This window comes from Nerophis lumbriciformis, linkage group LG26 (assembly GCF_033978685.3).
Source record: "Nerophis lumbriciformis linkage group LG26, RoL_Nlum_v2.1, whole genome shotgun sequence".
Classification (NCBI taxonomy): domain Eukaryota; kingdom Metazoa; phylum Chordata; class Actinopteri; order Syngnathiformes; family Syngnathidae; genus Nerophis; species Nerophis lumbriciformis.
In genome coordinates, this window is record NC_084573.2 from 30505778 (window position 1) to 30531467 (window position 25690).

At 38.9% G+C, this 25690-nt stretch overlaps 1 protein-coding gene across 12 annotated transcripts in view; it reads left to right on the top strand.

Annotated features, from left to right (window-relative positions):
- Positions 1-25690, top strand: part of nrxn3b (neurexin 3b) — a 1114596-nt gene that overhangs the window by 973296 nt on the left and 115610 nt on the right. For all 12 annotated transcript variants that reach the window (XM_061987032.2, XM_061987031.2, XM_061987039.2 and 9 more), the window contains one exon: positions 21093-21264. In XM_061987032.2, the coding sequence (XP_061843016.1) occupies positions 21093-21264 (172 nt within the window). The remainder of the gene's footprint in view (positions 1-21092; positions 21265-25690) is intronic.

The window sequence follows — 25690 nt, forward strand, 5'->3', positions numbered from 1 at the left end:
TTGTAAAAAAAGCACTTTACATTGAGCAAACAACCTCAAAGTGCTACGGTGTATACAAAAAAAAAAATAATAAAAAGATAATAAAAAATAAATACAAATATACACTAGAACAGCCTAATAGTTAGAACTAGTATGCATGTATCTATAAAAAGGCTTTTTAAAAAAAAAAAATTTTAAAGAAGGGTTTTTAAGCCTTTTTTAAAAGCATCCACAGTCTGTGGTGCCCTCAGGTGGTAAGGGAGAGCGTTCCACAGACTGGGAGCGGCGGAGCAGAAAGCCCGGTCTCCCATAGCTCGGAGCTTTGTCCTCGGAGGTTGAAGGAGGTTAACCTATCCGGAGCGGAGGTGTCGTGTGGAGGATTTGGGGGTGACTAGTTCTTTGAGGTAGAGGGGGGGCATTTCCATGGAGGCACTGGTGGGTTAGTAGTTTGATTTTTTCTTGTAATCATTAAACTCTACAGTCATTGTTTTTACAGTGTATTACTATAAGTTGATAAACGGTACCACTGTTGTTTTTTACAATAAAATTCTGGTTAATTACCGTAAAGTCTTAGTTTGTTTTTCCAGTGCATTACTGTAAATCGAAAAACGGTACCATGTTTACAGTAAAATTATGGTGCCTCTTTTGCCATTCATTTTACTGTAAACTCAACTGTCATTGTTTTTACAGTGCATAACAATAATTAATAGACAGTACCACTATTGAGAGTTAAATTCTGGCAACTCACCTGCCAGTTTTTATATTGTGAAATCTTTGTTTTTTTTACAGTGCATTACTGTAAATGGAATAATGGTACCAAGTATACACTGCAAAAACTGAAATCCAAGTAAGATTAAATATCTCAAATAAGGGTGATATTTGCTTATTTTCTGTCTGATAAGATAATTCTTCTCACTAAGCAGATTTTATGTTAGAGTGTTTTACTTGTTTTAAGGGTTTTGGTCCTAAATGATCTCAGTAATATATTACAGCTTGTTGCTGAGATTTGATGACCTATATTGAGTAAAGAATGCTTGAAACTAGAATATCAACTTGTTGCAAAGCTTTGTCATCAACACTCACAAGTATAAAACTACTTTTTTAAAGTAATAATTTCTTATTTCAAGCATGAAAAAAAAAAAATCATGACTTTGACACAATTGTGTCTCATACACCTTCCGCCCGAATGAAGCTGAGATCGGCTCCAGCGACCCCAAAAGGAACAAGCGGTAGAAAATGGATGGATTAAAACAGATGACAGCCAAATGGACTTGGCTGTTTTATTTTCAATGAAACAATAGAAAATACATACTCGTATAGTAGTACAGTTGTTATTCGTGAGAATATACTTATTTTAAGGTATTTTTGGGTTAATTGAAGTTAGCTAACTTGTTTTTGAAAGTCTTGACAAGCCAAATTTTCTTGTTCCATTGGCAGATAATTTTGCTTAGTTCAAATAAAATACCCCTCATTTTTGTATTATTTTTCTTGTTTTTAAACACTGACTTTTTGCAGTGTAAGATTGTTGTTTTTACAGTGTGTGACTTACATTTCCCCAACCCTCCCACCACTGCTTGAATCCGTTTATTCGCCACCTGATCTTTGTTGTCTGTTTGCATTTTCCTTGCATTATTTTGTTTACACCTTGAATAGAGGCCATCATCTTTTCCAATAAGGAGAACAAAAGCCTTTAGTCTGGAGACAATGAAGTGCTGGCCTCCGCCGTGCAAGCGACAGCCCCAATATAAAGCGTAATTGGATCTGTCAATCAAGCACTGCTGCAGTGTGGGAGGGCGTGGATGTCGGTGTGGCAGAGGTGGGAGTAGGACGGACCGCAGAGTAGGCAGGCCAGGGCGGCAAGAGCGCGGCACGGCAGAACATACAGCCTCAGCCTCTGTGGGGTTGGTGGTTGCAGAGCGTCTGTTTGTATTTGAGGCTGATGATCTGTCTTAGTGTGTGTATTAGTGTGTACTGTCTGTGGAGAGGCTTTGAGTCTGCACTAGTGATGTTTCTCCGTGTTTGTTTTATTTGTGTGTACAGTATTGCAGTGTGTATTTTCACTTAAAGTACTCGCATTGATGTGTGCACACCTTCAAAGGCACTACTCCTTCATTGCGCGATAAACGTGCGTCCTATGCGACCGTCGTTCCATTCCGTAACGGTGGAAAAGCAGCTGATGTTTCGTCAATCAATCAATCAAATGTTATTAACAAAGACCTCAATCACGATCGAAACCACGGAAAAACTCAACCCTAGATGGGGAAAAAGAAGAAACCTTGAGAACGGATAGCAGATGTTGGCATAAGAAGTGGGTACAGTTATTGAGTTGTTAAAATTAATATTTTTAAACGATTTAAGTGTTAAATTATTAGATACCAACAGATAGTCATGGCATGGAGTGGATCCTCTTCCAGGATCATTCCGTCAGCTCCGCAGAGATGTCTACATCAGATGTCTACCATGTGAAGAGTGGTCCAACGAGTGGTCCATTTAGAGCGGGGTTGTCTAAATCAGTGGTCCGCGGCCCGGTACTGGTCCGTGGGCCGATTGGTACCGGGCCGCACAAGAAATGTAAAAAAATAAAAAACACAATATATACATTATATATCAATATAGATCAATACAGTCTGCAGGGATACAGTCCGTAAGCATGCATGATTGTATTTTTTTATGACAAAAAAAAATAAAAAAAATAAATACCATGTGATCTAAGATATCAGCACAGCGTTCACGTATATGACACAATCCAAACAACCTTCCCGAGTAATAGTAAACCAAAAAAAATGCAACTAGCATAAAGGTCAACAAACATGGTCAAACCTAACACAACTTGCTCACTGAACTTTATGGATGTTATTTAAAAAAAAAAAACATCTAAACACCATAAAAAATGTCAAACCTACACACATTTAAAGGCCTACTGAAATGCGATTTTCTTATTTAAACGGGGATAGCAGGTCCATTCTATGTGTCATACTTGATCATTTCGCGATATTGCCATATTTTTGCTGAAAGGATTTAGTAGAGAAAATCGACGATAAAGTTTGCAACTTTTGGTCGCTGATAAAAAAGCCTTGCCTGTACCGGAAGTAGCAGACGATATGCGCGTGACGTCACAGATTGTGGAGCTCCTCACATCTGCACATTGTTTACAATCATGGCCACCAGCAGCGAGAGCGATTCGGACCGAGAAAGCGACGATTTCCCCATTAATTTGAGCGAGGATGAAAGATTTGTGGATGAGGAAAGTGAGAGTGAAGGACTAGAGGGCAGTGGGAGCGATTCAGATAGGGAAGATGCTGTGAGAGGCGGGTGGGACCTGATATTCAGCTGGGAATGACTAAAACAGTAAATAAACACAAGGCATATATATACTCTATTAGCCACAACACAACCAGGCTTATAATTAATATGCCACAAATTAATCCCGCATAACAAATACCTCCCCCCTCCCGTCCATATAATCCGCCAATACAACTCAAACACCTGCACAACACACTCAATCCCACAGCCCAAAGTACCGTTCACCTCCCCAAAGTTTATACAGCACATATATTTCCCCAAAGTTACGTACGTGACATGCACATAGCAACACGCACGTACGGGCAAGCGGTCAAATGTTTGGAAGCGTACTCACGGTACCGCGTCTGCGCATCCAACTCAAAGTCCTCCTGGTAAAAGTCTCTGTTGTCCCAGTTCTCCATGTTGTCCCAGTTCTCCACAGGCCAATGGTAAAGCTTGACTGTCATCTTCCGGGAATGTAAACAATGAAACACCGGCTGTGTTTGTGTTGCTGCATGCCGGCCCCAATACACCGCTTCCCACCTACAGCTTTCTTCTTTGCTGTCTCCATTGTTCATTGAACAAATTGCAAAAGATTCACCAACACAGATGTCCAGAATACTGTGGAATTTTGCGATGAAAACAGACGACTTAATAGCTGGCCACCATGCTGTCCAAAAATGTCCGCTACAATCCGTGACATCACGCGCTGACGTCATCATACCGAGACGTTTTCAGCAGGATACTTCGCGCAAAATTGTAAATTGCACTTTAGTAAGCTAACCCGGCCGTATTGGCATGTGTTGCAATGTTAAGATTTCATCATTGATATATAAACTATCAGACTGCGTGGTCGGTAGTAGTGGGTTTCAGTAGGCCTTTAAAGCCACTACAATGCATTATGGGAAAAATGCGAAACAGTCTCTTCATACTTATTCATGTTTGGCGCATTTTAGCTGCTTAATATTTCTGATTGATTACAAAACTTAAAGGAGCTGTTACTATTCAATTATAATAAATATCCACGATATTAATTGTATATCCTGGCCAATTTTTTTTTAACCCAATGTGGCCCCCAAGTCAAAAAGTTTCGACACCCTTGATTTAGAGTCTTAATTCTGGTCCTCCAGAGTGGTATCTCTCCAGAAATTGACCGTGGCCACCTGGCGGCAGATCAACTGGTCTACAAAGAAGTGTATTTAAAGCGGTGGTCACCAAAATTTTCAGCCCCAAGATTCCTGGTCTCAGCCAAAAACCAAAGCAAGATCTACCCCTGCGTCACACACACACACACACACACACACACTTATATATATATATATATATATATATATATATATATATATATATATATATATATATATATATATATATATATATACAGTATATATGTGTATATATATGTGTATGTATATATATGTGTATGTATATATGTATGTATGTATGCATATATGTATATATGTATGTATATACAGTATGTGTGTGTATATATATATATATATATATGTATATATATATATGTGTATATATGTATATATATATGTGTATATATATGTATATATATTTATGTATATATATATGTGTGTATATATATTTATGTATATATATATGTGTGTATATATATGTATATATATATATATATATATATATATATATATATATTTATGTATATGTATGTATATATATATATATATATATATATATATATATATATATATATATATATATATATATATACGTCAGGGAAACCTGCAAAACAGGTTTGTAGGGATGATATAGCCTCTGTGTTTTTTCTGACCTAATGTAAATTCCGCTCTACCCCGGTATTGAGCACTGTATAACGAATAAACCAAAGAAACCTTGAATATATATATATATATATATATATATATATATATATATATATATATATATATATATATATATATATATATATATATATATATATATATATATATATATATATATGTGTAAATATATATATGTATGTATGTATTTTTATTTTTTTAAAGACAAAGTTTGTGACCTTATTATTGGCTGATTTCAACATTTCTTGCTGTTTTCCCAATTTTTGGTTGTTTTTTTTGTTTTTTGTAATGTGCCTACTGCCATTTACAAACAGGTAGAATCTCACTGTTTATGGCCCCTATAGTCTTAGTACTGTGGTATATTTGTTCATCCTATGGTCACATAAGGGACGCGAGTCACACGGTTGTCTTACGTCAGCGTCGGAAGGGGTCAAATCTGTAAAATTGCTTTATAATAATAATAATAATTAGCTTTATTGTCTCCGAGGAGAAATGTGTCTTGGACATCAAGACACAACGTTTTACATTCATACATACATACATACAGTACATACGACAACACAGTGAAGACAGTGAACAGTGCGCAGGTATATCAGTTAATTATGTGATCACACATTTATCATGTGTTACTGTCATGGCAATGTTTTGGTTGTGTATTCACAAAATCCGTACTTTGGAGCAATGTTCACGGACTCTAGGATTTGGCTTGTTAGTTCCCGTCGCAGGCGAGCGATGACAATCCTGTTTGAAGGAAGAGTTGTTTGATGTTGGATGCTAGAAAATGTCAAGACGGGTTGCGTTGTTGCAGCTCCATGATTTTTGAGCAGGTCATGAAATGCGCGTTTGCGAGACAAGCGAGTGTAAAATTCTTGCCTGAGTGCGAGTCCGTTGGTCACTCCCTGGGTGGGGTTGTCACATACTGATGTCCTATTGATACTTTCTCATATTTTCGCGATCGATCGGTAGTTTCCCGAAGATCGGCTTGTAGATCAATCGACGGGTTGGCGACCCCTGATTTAAAGGGTAGACTATATAAGTGAGTTTTGAATGCTTCTACTGAGTTAGCAGCTCTGTTGCTGGTAGCACATTCCAGATTATCGGGGTGTTGTTGAGTCACAGGAAGGAATAGAAATCAGCAATGGGCAGTCTGTGTGAAGATAACTGGACAGAGAGTTTAAGGAGAGTTTATAAGTCTTCCATTTGTGCCAGACACAGCATTATTCAATGCAAGCTGATACATCGCACTTATTTTACCAAGGTCCGATTAGGGAAGATATATGATGGCATATGTCGGTGCCAACAGGCTCCAGCTGATTTAATACTTTTGTTTTGGCTCTTCCCATCCCTGAACAGCTATTGGACGGAACGTTTCAACACTCTGTCTGTGGTCACGGACGAAAGGATTAAACCGAATCCTCTAAACTGGCTTTTTGGGGTAGCACCTCAGCCCATACTTGCCAACCCTCCCGGATTTTCCGGGAGACTCCCGAAATTCAGCGCCTCTCCCGAAAACCTCCCGGGACAAATTTTCTCCCGAAAATCTCCCGAAATTCAGGCGGAGCTGAAAGCCACGCCCCCTCCAGCTCCATGCGGACCTGAGTGACGTCAGGGGCGCAAAACCACGTAAATCGTTGGCCAACCAAAAAGTAACCCCAGTACGCTATAGCCGACATTCACCAGGAGATGGCAACAGACAAACATAGATCACTATTACATTCCTCCCCTTTTAGAAATGTATAGAAGTTACTCAAAATAAATAAACAACCCAACCAAAAAATGCAGCAGCTCAATTAAAAAACTGTACTTAAGCCACATTCTTTCTTTTTTTTTTTTTTTAGTACTGAACTCTTAACCCTCATTTGTAAAAAAAATAACATGCTTATTATACAAACAGTATTTGTACACTTTTAACACAGATTTTTATACTGTCTTCAGAGATTCAGTTTTTTTGGTGGTACTCGAAACCTTTCTGGGTACCTGCAAAAGGGTGTTCAGCATGGTTGGAAAAATAGTGACAGAGAATAGAACAATGATGGACAATTCAACAATGAGTAGATGAGTGTTATGTGTGTGTATATGTGTAAATAAATGAACACTGAAATTCAAGTATTTCTTTTTTATATATATATATATATATATATATATATATATATATATATATATACATATATATATATATACATATATATATATATATATATATATATATATATATAAATATATATATATATATATATATATATATATATATATGAAATACTTGACTTGGTGAATTCTAGCTGTAAATATACTCCTCCCCTCTTAGCCCCGCCCCCGACCACGCCCCCGACCACGCCCCCACCCCCCACCTCCCGAAATCGGAGGTCTCAAGGTTGGCAAGTTTAACCTCAGCCATCTACCCTTTGCAAATCTAAAAAGAATCTTGTAGCGTTCACTACTTTATTGGCTGGTTAAATAGCCACTGGATAAAAAGTGTTCCGTATTTCCTCACACTGGAGAAGATTAGGCTGCTTATGGAATGGTTGTTCTGCAAAGTTTCAAGAACCGCGGGGTGCTTTTTCGAGATATGTGGGAGGAACCGATCTCCAAATTAGCCCTGGTTGAAACGCAACTGGGATATGGGTGGTTGAGGAGCCTTTTGTGTGCTTGTTGGTGGCTGTATCTCTCCAAGGCCATTCAATAATGTAGCTCTCTGCGGTTTCTTTCTTTAGTTCATCTTGTTATTTTTATTATATTGTATTAAGGTTGTACGGTATACCGGTACTGGTTTAGTATCGCGGTACTAATTAATCAAAAACGGTACTATACTCTGTTTGAAAAGTATCGGTTCCCGGGCATGACGGCGCGTCGTCACGTCATGACATTGCTGGTTTTACGAGCAGAGGAGCATGTTCGGCAGCGCACAATCCCGGAGTACTTACAAGCAGACAGTGTGTGGACAGAAAAGGGAGAACGGATGCATTTTGGCCTAAAAACTAACGATAAAGGTGAAGTTATAACACTGAAACGCCCTCAGTCCATTCGCAGTCTGCAGTGCTTTAGCTACTTCTAAATCACTAATCCTTGTCTCCATGGCGACAAATAAAGTACGTTTCTTACAAGTATCATCCCTGCAGGACGAGGAATAGCTAAACATGCTTCACTACACACCGTAGCTCACCGGCGTCAAAATGTAAACAAACGCCATTGGTGGATCTACACCTGACATCCACTGTAATGATATCAAGTACAGGAGGGTATCTAGTCGATACTACTATAATTACGTAGATATTTTTTGGCATCACAACATTTTATTTCTTTTTTTTTTAATGTATATTATGTTTATAAACTCAGAAAATATGTCCCTGGACACATGAGGACTTTGAATATGACCAATGTATGATCCTGTAACTACTTGATACCCAAATTTGTGGTACCATCCAAAACTAATGTAAAGCATCCAAACAACGGAAGAATAAGTGATTATTACATTTTAACAGAAGTGTAGATAGAACATGTTAAAAGAGAAAGTAAGCAGACATTAACAGTAAATGAACAAGTAGATTAATAATTATTTTTTTACCACTTGTCCTAAATAATGTTGACAAAATAATAGAATGATAAATGACACAATATGTTTGTTTGCTTAGTTACTAGTAAAAGACACATTGTCTTGTATGTTCACTAATTTATTTAAGGACAAAATTGCAATAAGAAACACCGTATTTTTGGACTATAAGTCACAGTTTCTTTCATAGTTTGGCCGGGGGTGCGACTTATACTCAGGAGCGACTTATGTGTGAAATTATTAACACATTACCGTAAAATATCTAATAATATTATTTATCTCATTCACGTAAGAGACTAGACGTATAAGATTTCATGGGATTTAGCGATTAGGAGTGACAGATTGTTTGGTAAACGTATAGCATGTTCTATATGTTATAGTTATTTGAATGACTCTTACCATAATATGTTACGTTAACATACCAGGCACGTTCTCAGTTGGTTATTTATGCCTCATATAACGTACACTTATTCAGCCTGTTGTTCACTATTTATTTATTTTAAATTGTCTTTCAAATGTCTATTCTTGGTGTTGGGTTTTATCAAATAAATTTCCCCAAAAAATGCGACTTATACTCCAGTGCGACTTATATATATTTTTTTTTCCTTCTTTATTATGCATTTTTGGCCGGTGCGACTTATACTCCGGAGGGACTTATACTCCGAAAAATACGGTACCCTAAGATTTTTTTGTTAAAATAAAGCCAATAATTATATTTTTTGTGTTCCCCTTTATTTAGAATAGTATCGAATAGTACCGAAAAGTATCGAAATAATTTTGGTACCGGTATCGGGATAACACTAGTGTGTATATATGAGTTTATATGTATGTATATATGTGTATTTATATATGTATGTGTATATATGTATGTGTATATATACACTATATTCATATGTATGCCCTAGGCAAGATTTTAGGTGGCGCCCCCCCACATCGGCAGTGAAGTGTATATACTCACAAGAAACTGAATAGCTTTGTCTTTGACCTTTTTTTTTTTTACTTACAACTATACCTAATATATAAAGGGGTGGAAAAGTGACTATTACCTGCAGGGCAAACATAGCTAACCAGAAGGCAATAACAATGTAAACAAAAAACAGCTGCTTAAAAGATCTAATACAAATGTCCCTGAAAAATGTAAGGTGGGAGTACTGTAATTACCTAACGTTACATTATTATTTTCCATAACAATTTAGCCCCCTCCACAATATTAACCCGACGTTAAAACAGAACTAGCTATTTATTGATTAGCAATTGCCGAATCATGTGACATTAGCTTAATGCTAAAAAGCCGGGTTACTATCACATTCTGTAACAGACAAATAATTTCATGTTCGGCTCACCTACCTGCTAGGTAGGTGTCTTTTCTCGTTTCTCCTCCTCTTCTTTTCTCTTTTTTCTTCCCTGGGCACCTGACAGTTTTGGCCGTTTTGACATCTTGTGTTGATTTTTTGATGTGGTGACGTCCAAAAAGAGTCATGATACGGGAAGGGAGGGGGCGCACCGTGCGGGGGGAGAGGGGAGGGGAGGGGGCGTAATGTTGTAACAAATAATATTTCTATTAAATAGGCTTTACTTTGCATTTTAATTAACGTGGGATTATTTTTTGTATTTAGAAATAATAGTACCAACTTTTTTCTTTTTCTTTTTTTCTCTCCAAAATTTGTGGCACTGGCGTGGCGCCCCCTGATGGACGGCGCCCTTAGCATTTGCCTATACGGCCTATGCCACGGGCCGGCCCTGCATACATGTGTATTGTCGGAGGCAGATATTTACATATATCCGAATTTAAGTGTTACTTCTTTTTATTTCATTGTCATATTACAAAACAGCTAGTGTTTTTCTTCCAAATGTGGTCTTTTGGTTGTCTGCAAAACTGTGTGCTTAACCTTGAAGTGAGGAATGTTAGAGAGAGCGATAATAAGCATTTGTTTTGGCTAGAGGGACATGACTGCCAGGGGGGGAGGAAGAGAGACTTAAGAGGAGAGGGGTTTTGGTCGAGGGGGGACAGACCATAATGGCGGCGCGATAGAATGTTCTATACTGGACTGGTCTAAATGTATATATATATATGCAAAGCTTTGCAAATATATTACAAAATACCTATTCTGTCTCTGGTGGTTTTTCAACTCAGCTTTAAGTGTCGTAAAGAGCTTGGGAGCGACTTGTGACTTGAATTCCCTGGGAGGAACAACTGGTCCAAAACGCAACAGTATATATATATATATATATATATATATATATATATATATATATATTTTTTTTTTTTTTTTTTTTCAAATCCATTTTTGAAAATGAGTCGATTTAGAATTGGTATGATTAAGAATTGCGATTCGGATGCAAATAAATTTTTCTTGTGCATGCCCAGTTCTCAGTGTAACGCATTGTTTGTCACTAGAAAAAAAAAAAAAACACTATACAACTCTGTTTTTCTGAGTAATGCATATTTATTCTGCATTTTAGCCAGTAACTGCTCGCGTCCTCAGCTGTCAAATCGGGAAAAACTGCAGCATCCACTGCTTCAATCACGTAAAGTCTATATTGGGTGGACTTGAGAGGCTATGGTTGTCTCCCCATCACGTGCATGTACATGTGCCGTCATCGCCGAGTCGTACGGTAGTTATAACAACTTCTCAAATTAAGAGCCCATTTACAAGCTGGCTGACTGAAACATGAAGTGCACTCGGAGCCTTTGGCTGCAATTTAGAGGGTGGCTTTCTTATGTCCTACCTGACATTGTTCTTCCATTATTAGCCAGGCTGGAGATTGTTGCTTGCAGAGGAGAGACGCTCTGTCGTTCCACGCGTTAACGTTGTAATTGCGTGCCGCCTCCACCGTCCTGAATAAAGAAGCAATGTTTAAACTTTAAGTACATCTGAGCTACCGAATGCACCGCTGGTCATCAAACTACCGTTGGGGAAAAATACAGGATAAAGGGCTGGGCTGGGATATGCAGGGGTTTTGATACAAATTATTGTTTCACTGCTTACTGTGTCTGCTCTGATGCTTGCACGACCCTTTAAAAATAACTTTCCCGCAGCAAAAAAAAAAAAGCCCTCTCTTTATCTGAGGGTTTTTTTTAAGAGCGTAAATACAAGGCTATATGTAATATATGAATATATATACATATATTTATTTATATACAAACCCCGTTTCCATATGAGTTGGGAAATTGTGTTAGATGTAAATATAAACAGAATACAATAATTTGCAAATCCTTTTCAACCCATATTCAGTTGAATATGCTACAAAGACGACATATTTGATGTTCAAACTGATAAAAAAAATTTTTTTTTGCAAATAATCATTAACTTTAGAATTTGATGCCAGCAACACGTGACAAAGAAGTTGGGAAAGGTGGCAATAAATACTGATAAAGTTGAGGAATGCTCATCAAACACTTATTTGGAACATCCCACAGGTGGACAGGCAAATTGGGAACAGGTGGGTGCCATGATTGGGTATAAAAGCACCTTCCATTAAATGCTCAGTCATTCACAAACAAGGATGGGGCGAGGGTCACCGCTTTGTCAACAAATGCGTGAGCAAATTGTTGAACGGTTTAAGAAAAACCTTTCTCAACCAGCTATTGCAAGGAATTTAGGTATTTCACCATCTACGGTCCGTAATATCATCAAAGGGTTCAGAGAATCTGGAGAAATCCCTGCACGTAAGCAGCTAAGCCCGTGACCTTTGATCCCTCAGGCTGTACTGCATCAACAAGCGACATCAGTGTGTAAAGGATATCACCACATGGGCTCAGGAACACTTCAGAAACCCACTGTCAGTAAATACAGTTGGTCGCTACATCTGTAAGTACAAGTTAAAACTCTCCTATGCAAGGCGAAAACCGTTTATCAACAACACCCAGAAATGCCGCCGGCTTCGCTGGGCCTGAGATCATCTAAAATGGACTGATGCAAAGTGGAAAAGTGTTCTGTGGTCTGACGAGTCCACATTTCAAATTGTTTTTGGAAACTGTGGACGTCGTGTCCTCCGGATCAAAGAGGAAAAGAACCATCCGGATTGTTATAGGCGCAAAGTTGAAAAGCCAGCATCTGTGATAGTATGGGGGTGTATTAGTGCCCAAGACATGGGTAACTTACACATCTGTGAAGGCGCCATTAATGCTGAAAGGTACATACAGGTTTTGGAGCAACATATGTTGCCATCCAAGCAACGTTACCACGGACGCCCCTGCTTATTTCAGCAAGACAATGCCAAGCCACGTGTTACATCAACGTGGCAGCCATGAAATTCTAAGTTAATTATTATTTGCAAAAAAAAAAATAAAGTTTGAGTTTGAACATCAAACTTTGTAGTGCATTCAATTGAATATGGGTTGAAAAAAAATTGCAAATCATTGTATTCCGTTTATAGTTACATCTAACACAATTTCCCGACTCATATGGAAACGGGGTTTGTATAACAGTAGCAAGACGGTTAAAAGACCCATAGCATCCAATTTCACTAACAAGTTCTCTGTTTAGTTTTTACGCCTGGAATGTGGCAATAAAAACAATTAGCTTTAATGAGTAATCGGTAGATACCTAACTATACTTGGAACACCCCCTTGCCATTGTGGCCCCCTCTTGGCGTGAGGTCGCCCGCAGAACCGGAGCCCATTTCCCTGCACAGACAGTGGGGATAAAGGCCTGCAAAACTGTTATTTTAGTCACAAAATGTGCATGGTTACTTTAAAAAGTGATATGGTTAACATTATGAGCAAAAAATAAATATAAAATAATCACCTTTTCCGGACTTTCCTGCTTGTGTTTTGACATGCTCTTTCAGCATTCGAGAAAAAAGATCAGTAGAAGAGGACCCAAAATAGAATGCCAGCGCCTTCTTTTTCTGTGTTTTTTTTCAGCACTTTCTCCGTTTTTCCACAGGCTCTGACTTAGTCTTTCTCCTCTCGAGGGTGTGCCTGACTTCCGTTATCGAGTCTTTCAAAATTTCAACATACAAACTCCCACCAAAAACCCTTCTGCTTTGAAGTCCGATTAATTAAAATGCAAATTACATTCCTCTCGCTTGGTCCGTCCCATTTGCCTGGATAAGTGCATACTTTATTAATCTCTTGTTCAAACCACAATTTTAGTCCGAGTTGCAGTCCTCATCTGATTTATGTTGTATTGCTTCTGTTCACTGCATTGGCCGTTTTTTTTTTTTTTGTCCAAAGATAAAGACACGTTTATAGCCCCGATGTATTCCTGAAGTCCGGTGGAGATGTCTCTAACCCCCACACATCGCAGAGCATGAGACAAAGACTGTTGTGATGTTTGAATATCACACATTTATATTGTGTTAGTCTACTGGTCAAAAGGTTGCACTCTAAATTGGTTTCTGATCGATACTGCCTTTCCCAATGTTTAACCAAAACATTCCTCTTTTGGCTAAGATCAAAATCAGATTAAGTGTTTCCAAAGGCGGGACAATTCGCATTAACCCATTCCGTCACTCGTCTCTCATTCCTAAAAGCAATATACAAACCCCGTTTCCATATGAGTTGGGAAATTGTGTTAGATGTAAATATGAACGGAATACAATGATTTGCAAATCCTTTTCAACCCATATTCAATTGAATGCACTACAAAGACAACATATTTGATGTTCAAACTCATAAACTTTATTTATTTTTTTTGCAAATAATAATTAACTTAGAATTTCATGGCTGCAACACGTGCCAAAGTAGTTGGGAAAGGGCATGTTCACCACTGTGTTACATGGCTTTTCCTTTTAACAACACTCAGTAAACGTTTGGGAACTGAGGAGACACATTTTTTAAGCTTCTCAGGTGGAATTCTTTCCCATTCTTGCTTGATGTACAGCTTAAGTTGTTCAACAGTCCGGGGGTCTCCGTTGTGGTATTTTAGGCTTCATAATGCGCCACACATTTTCAATGGGAGACAGGTCTGGACTACAGGCAGGCCAGTCTAGTACCCGCACTCTTTTACTATGAAGCCACGTTGATGTAACACATGGCTTGGCATTGTCTTGCTGAAATAAGCAGGGGCGTCCATGGTAACGTTGCTTGGATGGCAACATATGTTGCTCCAAAACCTGTATGTACCTTTCAGCATTAATGGCGCCTTCACAGATGTGTAAGTTACCCATGTCTTGGGCACTAATACACCCCCATACCATCACAGATGCTGGCTTTTCAACTTTGCGCTTATAACAATCCGGATGGTTCTTTTCCTCTTTGGTCCGGAGGACACGACGTCCACAGTTCCCAAAAACAATTTTAAGTGTGCACTCGTCAGACCACGGAACACTTTTCCACTTTGTATCAGTCCATCTTAGATGAGCTCAGGCCCAGCGAAGCCCACGGCGTTTCTGGGTGTTGTTGATAAACGGTTTTCGCCTTGCATAGGAGAGTTTTAACTTGCACTTACAGATGTAGCGACCAACTGTAGTTACTGACAGTGGGTTTCTGAAGTGTTCCTGAGCCCATGTGGTGATATCCTTTACACACTGATGTCGCTTGTTGATGCAGTACAGCCTGAGGGATCGAAGGTCACAGGCTTAGCTGCTTACGTGCAGTGATTTCTCCAGATTCTCCGAACCCTTTGATGATATTACGGACCGTAGATGGTGAAATCCCTAAATTCGTTGCAATAGCTGGTTCAGAAAGGTTTTTCTTAAATTGTTCAACAATTTGCTCACGCATTTGTTGACAAAGTGGTGACCCTCGCCCCATCCTTGTTTGTGAATGACTGAGCATTTCATGGAATCTACTTTTATACCCAATCATGGCACCCACCTGTTCCCAATTTGCCTGTTCCTCAACTTTATCAGTATTTATTGCCACCTTTCCCAACTTCTTTGTCACGTGTTGCTGTCATCAAATTCTAAAGTTAATGAGTATTTGCAGAAATGTTTTTTTTAATCAGTTTGAACATCAAATATGTTGTTTTTGTAGCATATTCAACTGAATATGGGTTGAAACTGATTTGCAAATCATTGTATTCCGTTTATATTTACATCTAACACAATTTCCCAACTCATATGGAAACGGGGTTTGTAAGATCTGAAAGTGTTTTTGTCTCTCTCTCTCTCTCTTCTTGCTTTCTTCCTCCTTTCTGTAGCAGCGTAAAACGTTCTTCTCCTTTGTGAACTGATGTTATATATACTTAAAGATCCTATTCTTTTTTTTGGTCATTTCTTTATGGAAATTTGACGCTGTCAAAGTCGCAATACATACAATATGATGATAGTATTAAAAGCTCTATCGTCGGCCAAATTTATATCAATATATTTATACGATATATATTAAATATTAATTTGTTTTGCAAATCAAATATCGTGACTAGGGATGAAGGCGCTTCCAAAACCCAAACTACACAATGTCTACCATGTCTATTTTGGTAGGAATCTTACCTTGAGACACCATCATTAGGTCCACAACTCTGAAGTAAATGCCAGTGTTGTCAGCATTAAAATGAGTCCTTTCATTTATATGTTGCTACAGTAAAAGTGAATTTCTGATCATGTTATTTTCCTCCCAGGCTGTGTGGAGCTCATTTCGTTTAATACTGTATGCTACAGTTACTTTTACACAGGAGGTGGTTTTAATATCATATTAGTCAATGATATATGAGGATATTAAAGCTTAATGGACTCTAATGGTTAAATATATGACAAGTTGGTCTTATTAAAGGCTCTTGTAAGACCGAAGAGCATTCAACATTAAATAGGGGTCGGTAGGTTTACAGTAAGTGTTAGGTCGTTTGACAGGTACCAATAAGTTGGAGCTTAATGTCGTCGGGGTCTACGCACTACTTGGAGACAGTGTCCCTGCGGATCAGTTAACATAATGCGTCACTTGTGCAAACCTTTCTGGGTTTTTTTTTTTAAGAGTAATTCCTCTGCTTCCAGTGTCTGAAGGAGGTAATTAAACTGAGACGCTCCCAATGGGGGATTGGAACCTGCCGCCATGATGTCTTGTTTCCTTGCAACAGCCGCATGCCTCTGAATACGCAGGTTGTCGCGGGAAACCACACAAGGAAATGAACGGCCTCGAGACGACTGGTGTAGAATCTGGCACATATCATGTTACAAAAAAGATCACAAATAATGTTGGGTGTAGACATACTTGCCGACCCTCCCGGATTTTCCGGGAGACTCCCGAAATTCAGCGCCTCTCCCGAAAACCTCCCGGGACAAATTTTCTCCCGAAAATCTCCCGAAATTCAGGCGGAGCTGGAAGCCACGCCCCCTCCAGCTCCATGCGGACCTGAGTGACGTCAGGTGCGCAACACCACGTTAATCGTTGGCCAACCAAAAAGTAACCCCAGTACGCTATAGCCAACATTCACCAGGAGATGGCAACAGACAAACAGAGATAACTCTATTACATTATTCCCCTTTTAGAAATGTATAGAAGTTACTCAAAATAAATAAACAACCCAACCAAAAAAATGCAGCAGCTCAATTAAAAAACTGTACTTAAGCCACATTCTTTTTTCTTTTTTTTTAGTACTGAACTCTTAACCCTTTTCTGTAAAAAAAATAACATGCTTATTATACAAACAGTATTTGTACACCTTTAACACAGATTTTTATACTGTCTTCAGAGATTCAGTTTTTTTGGTGGTACTCGAAACCTTTCTGGGTACCTGCGAAAGGGTGTTCAGCATGGTTAGAAAAATAGTGACAGAGAATAGAACAAGGATGGACAATTCAACCCTTAACTCAACAATGAGTAGATGAGTGTTATGTGTGTGTACATGTGTAAATAAATGAACACTGAAATTCAAGTATTTATTTTATTTATTTATATATATATATTGTATACATACATGTATATATATATATATATATATATATATATATATATATATATATATATATATATATATATATATATATATATATATATAAAATAAATATATATATATATATATATATATATATATATATAAAATAAATATATATATACAGCTAGAATTTACTGAAAGTCAAGTATTTCTTATATATATATATATATATATATATATATATATATATATATATATATATATATATATATATATATATATATATATATATATATATATATACATGTACATATATATATGAAATACTTGACTTGGTGAATTCTAGCTGTAAATATACTCCTCCCCTCTTAGCCCCGCCCCCAACCACGCCCCCGCCCCACCCCGACCATGCCCCCCACCTCCCGAAATCGGAGGTCTCAAGGTTGGCAAGTATGGGTGTAGAGAACATTCAAACTAGAGATGCTTTAAAATGTAATATCGGAAATGATCGATATCGGTTTCAAAATTATCGGTATCGGTTTCAAAAAGTAAAATGTATGACTTTTTAAAACGCCGCTGTGTACACGGACATAGGGAGAAGTACAGAGCGCCAATTAATCTTAAAGGCACTGCCTTTGCGTGCCGGCCCAGTCACATAATATCTACGGCTTTTTACACACACAAGTGAATGCAAGGCATTCTTGGTCAACAGCCATACAGGTCACACTGAGGGTGGCCGTATAAACAACTTTAACACTGTTACAAATATGCGCCACACTGTGAACCCACACCAAGCAAGAATGACAAACACATTTCGGGAGAACATCCGCACCGTAACACAACATAAACACAACAGAACAAATACCCAGAAGCCCTTGCAGCACTAACTCTTCCGGGACGCTACAATATACACCCCCGCCCCCCCCCCCCCCCCCCCCACACACACACACACACCTCAACCTCCTCATGCTCTCATGTCCCAAATTCCAAGTTGCTGTTTTTTAGGCATGTTAAAAAAAATAATGCACTTTGTGACTTCAATAATAAATATGGCAGTGCCATGTTGGCATTTTTTTTTCCATAACTTGAGTTGATTTATTTTGGAAAACCTTGTTACATTTTTTAATGCATCCAGCGGGGCATCACAACAAAATTAGGCATAATAATGTGTTAATTCCACAACTGTATATATCGGTATTGGTTGATATCGGAATCGGTAATTTTGAGTTGGACAATACCGGAATATCGGATATCGGCAAAAAACCCATTATCGGACATCTCTAATTCAAACCCTTTATTTATTGAGTCGAAAATATTGAAATTCCGCAATATAGTGAATTTGCAAACGGCTAAAATTATGCACAAAGCAAACTTAAACCTGCTACCCAAGAATGCACAACATTTCGAGAAATACAACCTCAGAGATAAATGCAACTTAAAATATTTCTATGCACGTACAACACTTAAAACCTTTATTATATCAGTATGTGGAGTTAAATTGTGGAATAGATTAAGTAAAGAAATCAATGTACTAGTGTTGCCCCGATACCAATATTATGCATTTCGATACTTTTCGGTACTTTTCGATACTTTTCTAAATAAAGGGGACCGCAAAAAATTGCATTATTGGCTTTATTTTAACAAAAAAATCTTACAGTACATTAAACATATGTTGTTTATTGCAATCGAAGAATAATTTTGTCCTTAAATAAAATAGTGAACATACAAACCCCGTTTCCATATGAGTTGGGAAATTGTGTTAGATGTAAATATAAACGGAATACAATGATTTGCAAATCCTTTTCAACCCATATTCAGTTGAATGCACTACAAAGACAACATATTTGATGTTCAAACTCATAAACCTTTTTTTTTTTTTGCAAATAATAACTAACTTGGAATTTCATGGCTGCAACACGTGCCAAAGTAGTTGGGAAAGGGCATGTTCACCACTGTGTTACATGGCCTTTCCTTTTAACAACACTCAGTAAACGTTTGGGAACTGAGGAGACACATTTTTTAAGCTTCTCAGGTGGAATTATTTCCCATTCTTGCTTGATGTACAGCTTAAGTTGTTCAACAGTCCGGGGGTCTCCGTTGTGGTATTTTAGGCTTCATAATGCGCCACACATTTTCAATGGGAGACAGGTCTGGACTACAGGCAGGCCAGTTTAGTACCCACACTCTTTTACTATGAAGCCACGTTGATGTAACACGTGGCTTGGCATTGTCTTGCTGAAATAAGCAGGGGCGTCCATGGTAACGTTGCTTGGATGGCAACATATGTTGCTCCAAAACCTGTATGTACCTTTCAGCATTAATAACGCCTTCACAGATGTGTAAGTTACCCATGTCTTGGGCACTAATACACCCCCATACCATCACAGATGCTGGCTTTTCAACTTTGCACCTATAACAATCCGGATGGTTATTTTCCTCTTTGGTCCGGAGGACACGACGTCCACAGTTTACAAAAACAATTTGAAATGTGGACTCGTCAGACCACAGAACACTTTTCCACTTTGTATCAGTCCATCTTAGATGAGCTAAGGCCCAGCGAAGCCGACGGCGTTTCTGGGTGTTGTTGATAAACGGTTTTCGCCTTGCATAGGAGAGTTTTAATTTGCATTTACAGATGTAGCGACCAACTGTAGTTACTGATAGTGGGTTTCTGAAGTGTTCCTGAGCCCATGTGGTGATATCCTTTACACACTGATGTCGTTCGTTGATGCAGTACAGCCTGAGGGATCGAAGGTCACGGGCTTAGCTGCTCACGTGCAGTGATTTCTCCAGATTCTCTGAACCCTTTGATGATATTACGGACCGTAGATGGTGAAATCCCTCAATTCCTTTCAATAGCTGGTTGAGAAAGGTTTTTCTTAAACTGTTCAACAATTCGCTCACGCATTTGTTGACAAAGTGGTGACCGTCGCCCCATCCTTGTTTGTGAATGACTGAGCATTTCATGGAATCTACTTTTATACCCAATCATGGCACCCACCTGTTCCCAATTTGCCTGTTCACCTGTGGGATGTTCCAAATAATTGTTTGATGAGCATTCCTCAACTTTATCAGTATTTATTGCCACCTTTCCCAACTTCTTTGTCACGTGTTGCTGGCATCAAATTCTAAAGTTAATGATTATTTGCACAAAAAAAAAAAAAAGTTTATCAGTTTGAACATCAAATATGTTGTCTTTGTAGCATATTCAACTGAATATGGGTTGAAAAGGATTCGCAAATCATTGTATTCCGTTTATATTTACATCTAACACAATTTCCCAACTCGTATGGAAACGGGGTTTGTAAGATCTGAAAGTGTTTTTGTCTCTCTCTCTTCTTGCTTTCTTCCTCCTTTCTGTAGCAGCGTAAAACGTTCTTCTCCTTTGTGAACTGATGTTATATATACTTAAAGATCCTATTCTTTTTTTTGGTCATTTCTTTATGGAAATTTGACGCTGTCAAAGTCGCAATACATACAACATGATGATAGTATTAAAAGCTCTATCCTCGGCCAAATTTATATCAATATATTTATACGATATATTTTAATTATTAATATTGTGAACACTGAATCGATTCGTGAGGTACTTAAGATGGCGAACTCTTTTTGTTAGTGAGCTAACGTTTTTCCATCCGACACGTCAATTAGTCGACGGGTTGTTGACTATGGCAACTTTACCTTTTAACGCCTCATTTTTTCTTATCTCTACAGGACCAAGGAAAAGTCGGTGTTACCTTCAACATTGGGACGGTGGACATCAGTGTCAAGGAGTTGACCACATCCATAAACGATGGCAAATACCATTTGGTTCGATTCACCAGGAACGGAGGCAACGCCACCTTACAGGTTGACAACTGGCCAGTCAATGAGCACTTCCCCTCAGGTACTCTCTCCTTTATGTACAGCTACAAGGATTTGTGGTGATTTATAGTTTGGACATCTCTGGACTCCACCTGTTTGTAGAATCCAAGGCTGAAGTATAAAAAGCATATCGTCGCTTAAACCGTCTTCCAAGCATTGATTGTGCGACATCTAGCCAAATCCTTTCAGGAATGGGACTGAAAGACTCCCAACAGATGTTTGGACTGTGGATAAGGGAGAAGATAGCGGCGTGTGTTAGAAGTGGCCTTTTGGCCAGATAAAGCCGCTGTCTGCCTCTATCTCGGCAGAAACAGCCACGGAATATAAATGGGGTCATCAAATAGAGCCCACTTCGTCCGCAGGGCTCTGGCATTCCCTTGATTAGGAACTTTGGAACTCTAAGGTTCGGCTCAGCTTGCTATCTGGCTGACGGTGAGAAAGGTGGGAATGAGGAAATATTGAGTATCTGCTTAAAAGACTAATAAGGGAAGTAGTTTGCTCTCCGGTTCTTGTTAATTCTGCCCAAAGTTTATTTATGTCTGGGGAAACACAAGGGACGTGTGCCAGACGGGGATCTTCCGTTCCAAAAACGGACGCCCTCAAGGACCAAGCAATCGAGTTGTTTCTGTGCTGATTTGCAGGGAGTCCATTAAAACTGCCAGACCTCTGAGATGTTGACACATGCCTCTGATCTGGGCTTGTGGGCGTGAAGATCTGGGCTACAACTCGTTGTCTTTCTCGCGTGAATCACCGCAAATACCCATTGGGAAGTGGTTGAAGTTTGGGATGACTGAGCCATGGCATCCAGTAATACGGCGGGAAACTGTATCACGATGTAAGTGATTTATGTCGATAAATATTGGTATTTTTTTCTGACCTAAGGAAAAAAAAGACATTTTTATTTCAAATCTCTCAGCTATCTAGTGCAAAAATAAGGAATATGTCAGAAATGCTTAATAAAGTAGTAAGAAAATAGTGTGAAAATGTAAACATAAAGAAACCTGAGAAGAACTATTGTATTTTCTGCAGGTTACGTGTAGGGATGTCCCGATCCAGGTTTTTGCACTTCCGATCCGATACCGATATTGTTTTTGCATTTCCGATCCGATACCGATACTGACCGATACTGGCCTATCCGAGCATGTATTAAAGTTTAAAGTTATTTAGCCTACTTAGTTGTCAGAATCATGTTGAAAAGGGTTTTAGTACTCTTGATAACAACTAGCCAGCTGAATTAGGGGAGTTTGAATAATACACAATGGTTGGTAACAAGAAACTGACCTGTTTATTCAAGGATAAACACAAAATAGACAAAATTATACATGACAAACAGAAATGGCATCATTGAACTTAGGGCTGGGCGATACGGCCTTTTTTTAATATTGCGATATTTTAAGGCCATATTGCGATACACGATATATATCTCGATATTTTTGCCTTAGCCTTGAATGAACACTTGATGCATATAATCACAGCAGTATGATGATTCTATGTGTTTTGATTGATTGATTGAGACTTTTATTAGTAGGTTGCACAGTGAAGTACATATTACGTACAATTGACCACTAAATAGTAACACCCCCATAAGTTTTTCAACTTGTTTAAGTCGGGGTCCACTTAAATTGATTCATGATACAGATATATACTATCAGATATATACTATCATCATAATACAGTCATCACACAAGATAATCACATTGAATTATTTACATTATTTATAATCCAGGGTGTGGAGGGGGGCGCCGGATGTAAGTGTCAAAAAGACAGCCAAAAGAGTTTGATATGAGAATAAATCTAAAGTTAAAATATAGGGTAGAAATGCACCCATTTGCAGGAAATGTAGTCTTGATTTTCAAAATGTTCTTTCAAGGCTTGCATGTCTACATTAAAACATTCTTCTTCATACTGCATTAATATATGCTACTTTTAAACTTCCATGCAGAGAAGGAAATCACAACTAAAAAAATCACTAATTTTTTCATACGGTGTTGATGTGGAAATTTTTGCCTCGGCATTTTGATGGTGTGGGCGTGTGGCACCGAATGGAGATAAGCGTCTCGACAGACGTCACAATATTTGAACAATGATGACGAAAACTGTTTTCTCTGTCGTGTCCGTGTGTCGAAAATTGTTATGCGCTTATTTTTTTATTTGATTTTGTGCGTGGCATAGATTTGCCGTGCGCAGAGGACGCTTGAGCAGGCGCGCACCTTAGAGGCTGCGCTAGCATCACAGCTAACGTTAGCCATGCCGCTACCTCGCTCTCTGCTGGGAGAGGACGTATACGTATGTGACGTATGATGTGACAGTATGTGACGTATGACGTGACAGTATGTGACGTGTGTAAGAAGGTGCGCTCGCTGTCTGTAAGAGGGAGACACAGGAAAGAGTGAGAAGAGCCTGTCGTGTAATGCCAGCAGCTAAAAGCAACTGCGTGAGAATTGTGGATGTGTTGAAGGTGTGCTGGAAAATGCGGAACGGAAATTATGCAGCAGCAGAAAAGTGGATTGTATTATTTAAATAGGTGCGTTGGAAAACACGGACCGGGGTTTTTTTTTAAACTGGATCTGGATCGGCATTTTCCCATGCCTTGCCGATACGCAATTTTTGGCAAATATCGGCAGCCGATCCGATCCAAATATCGGATCGGGACATCCCTAGTTTCGTGGCAGGACGTTAAATCTGTGCTCTAAAGCATGGGCGTCAAACTCTGGCCCGCGGGCCAAATTTGGCCCGCCGCGTAATTTCACTTGGCCCTTGAGGCGATATCAAATTAACACGAGACCTGGCCCGCCGATTATATTCACCGCTAATTCTCATACTTGCCAACCATCCCGGGAGACTCCCAAATTTCAGTGCCACTCCCAAACATCGTCACGTCCGCTTTTCACCCAGCCCAGCAAGGGCTGGCCCAGTCACATAATATGTGCGGCTTCTGCACCGACACACAAGTAAATGCAATGCATACTTGGCCAACAATGATACAGGTTACACTGACGGTGCCCGTATAAATAATTTTAACACTGTTCGAAATATGCGCCACACTGTGAATCCACACCAAACAAGAATGACAAACACATTTCGGGAGAACATCCGCACCGTAACACAACATAAACACAACAAAACAAATACCCAGAATCAATGTTAAAGTTATTTATACTGGCACTGTCAGTGTAACCTGTATCGCTGTTGGCCAAGTATGTGTTGCATTTTAAGGTGTAGGAAACATTTATCATCGCCTATATGTGTCGTTTCTGTAATTTCAATAGTGACCTATTTGGCCGAAGTCCCTCGGAGGAGTTCGTTAAAGTCCGACCTTTTTTATGGCCGAAAAATGGCGAAAAACATCAGAGATAAAATTTGTCGCCACACCACGCCAATGTTTTATGGTGTAGGAAACATTTATCATCGCCTATATGTGTCGTTTCTGTAATTTCAATAGTGACTCATTTGGCCGAAGTCCCTCGGAGGAGTTCGTTAAAGTCCGACCTTTTTTTTGGCCGAAAAATGGCGAAAAACATCGGAGATAAAATTTGGCGCCACACCACGCCAATGTTTTATGGTGTAGGAAACATTTATCATCGCCTATATGTGTCGTTTCTGTAATTTCAATAGTGACTTATTTGGCCGAAGTCCCTCGGAGGAGTTCGTTAAAGTCCGATTTTTTTTTTTGGCCGAAAAATGGCGAAAAACATCGGAGATAAAATTTGGCGCCACACCACGCCAATGTTTTATGGTATAGGAAACATTTATCATCGCCTAAATGTGTCGTTTCTGTAATTTCAATAGTGACTCATTTGGCCGAAGTCCCTCGGAGGAGTTCGTTAAAGTCCGACCTTTTTTTTGGCCGAAAAATGGCGAAAAACATCAGAGATAAAATTTGGCGCCACACCACGCCAATGTTTTATGGTGTAGGAAACATTTATCATCGCCTATATGTGTCGTTTCTGTAATTTCAATAGTGACTCATTTGGCCGAAGTCCCTCGGAGGAGTTCGTTAAAGTCCGACCTTTTTTTGGGCCGAAAAATGGCGAAAAACATCAGAGATAAAATTTGGCGCCACACCACGCCAATGTTTTATGGTGTAGGAAACAATTATCATCGCCTATATGTGTAGTTTCTGTAATTTCAATAGTGACTCATTTGGCCAAAGTCCCTCGTAGGAGTTCGTTAAAGTCCGACCTTTTTTTTGGCCGAAAAATGGCGAAAAACATCGAAGATAAAGTTTGGCGCCATACCACGCCAACATTTTATGGTGGAGGAAACATTTATCATCGCCTATATGTGTCGTTTCTGTAATTTCAATAGTGACTTATTTGGCCGAAGTCCCTCGGAGGAGTTCGTTAAAGTCCGACCTTTTTTATGGCCGTAAAATGGCGAAAAACATCAGGGATAAAATTTGGCGCCACACCACGCCAATGTTTTATGGTGTAGGAAAAATGTATCAT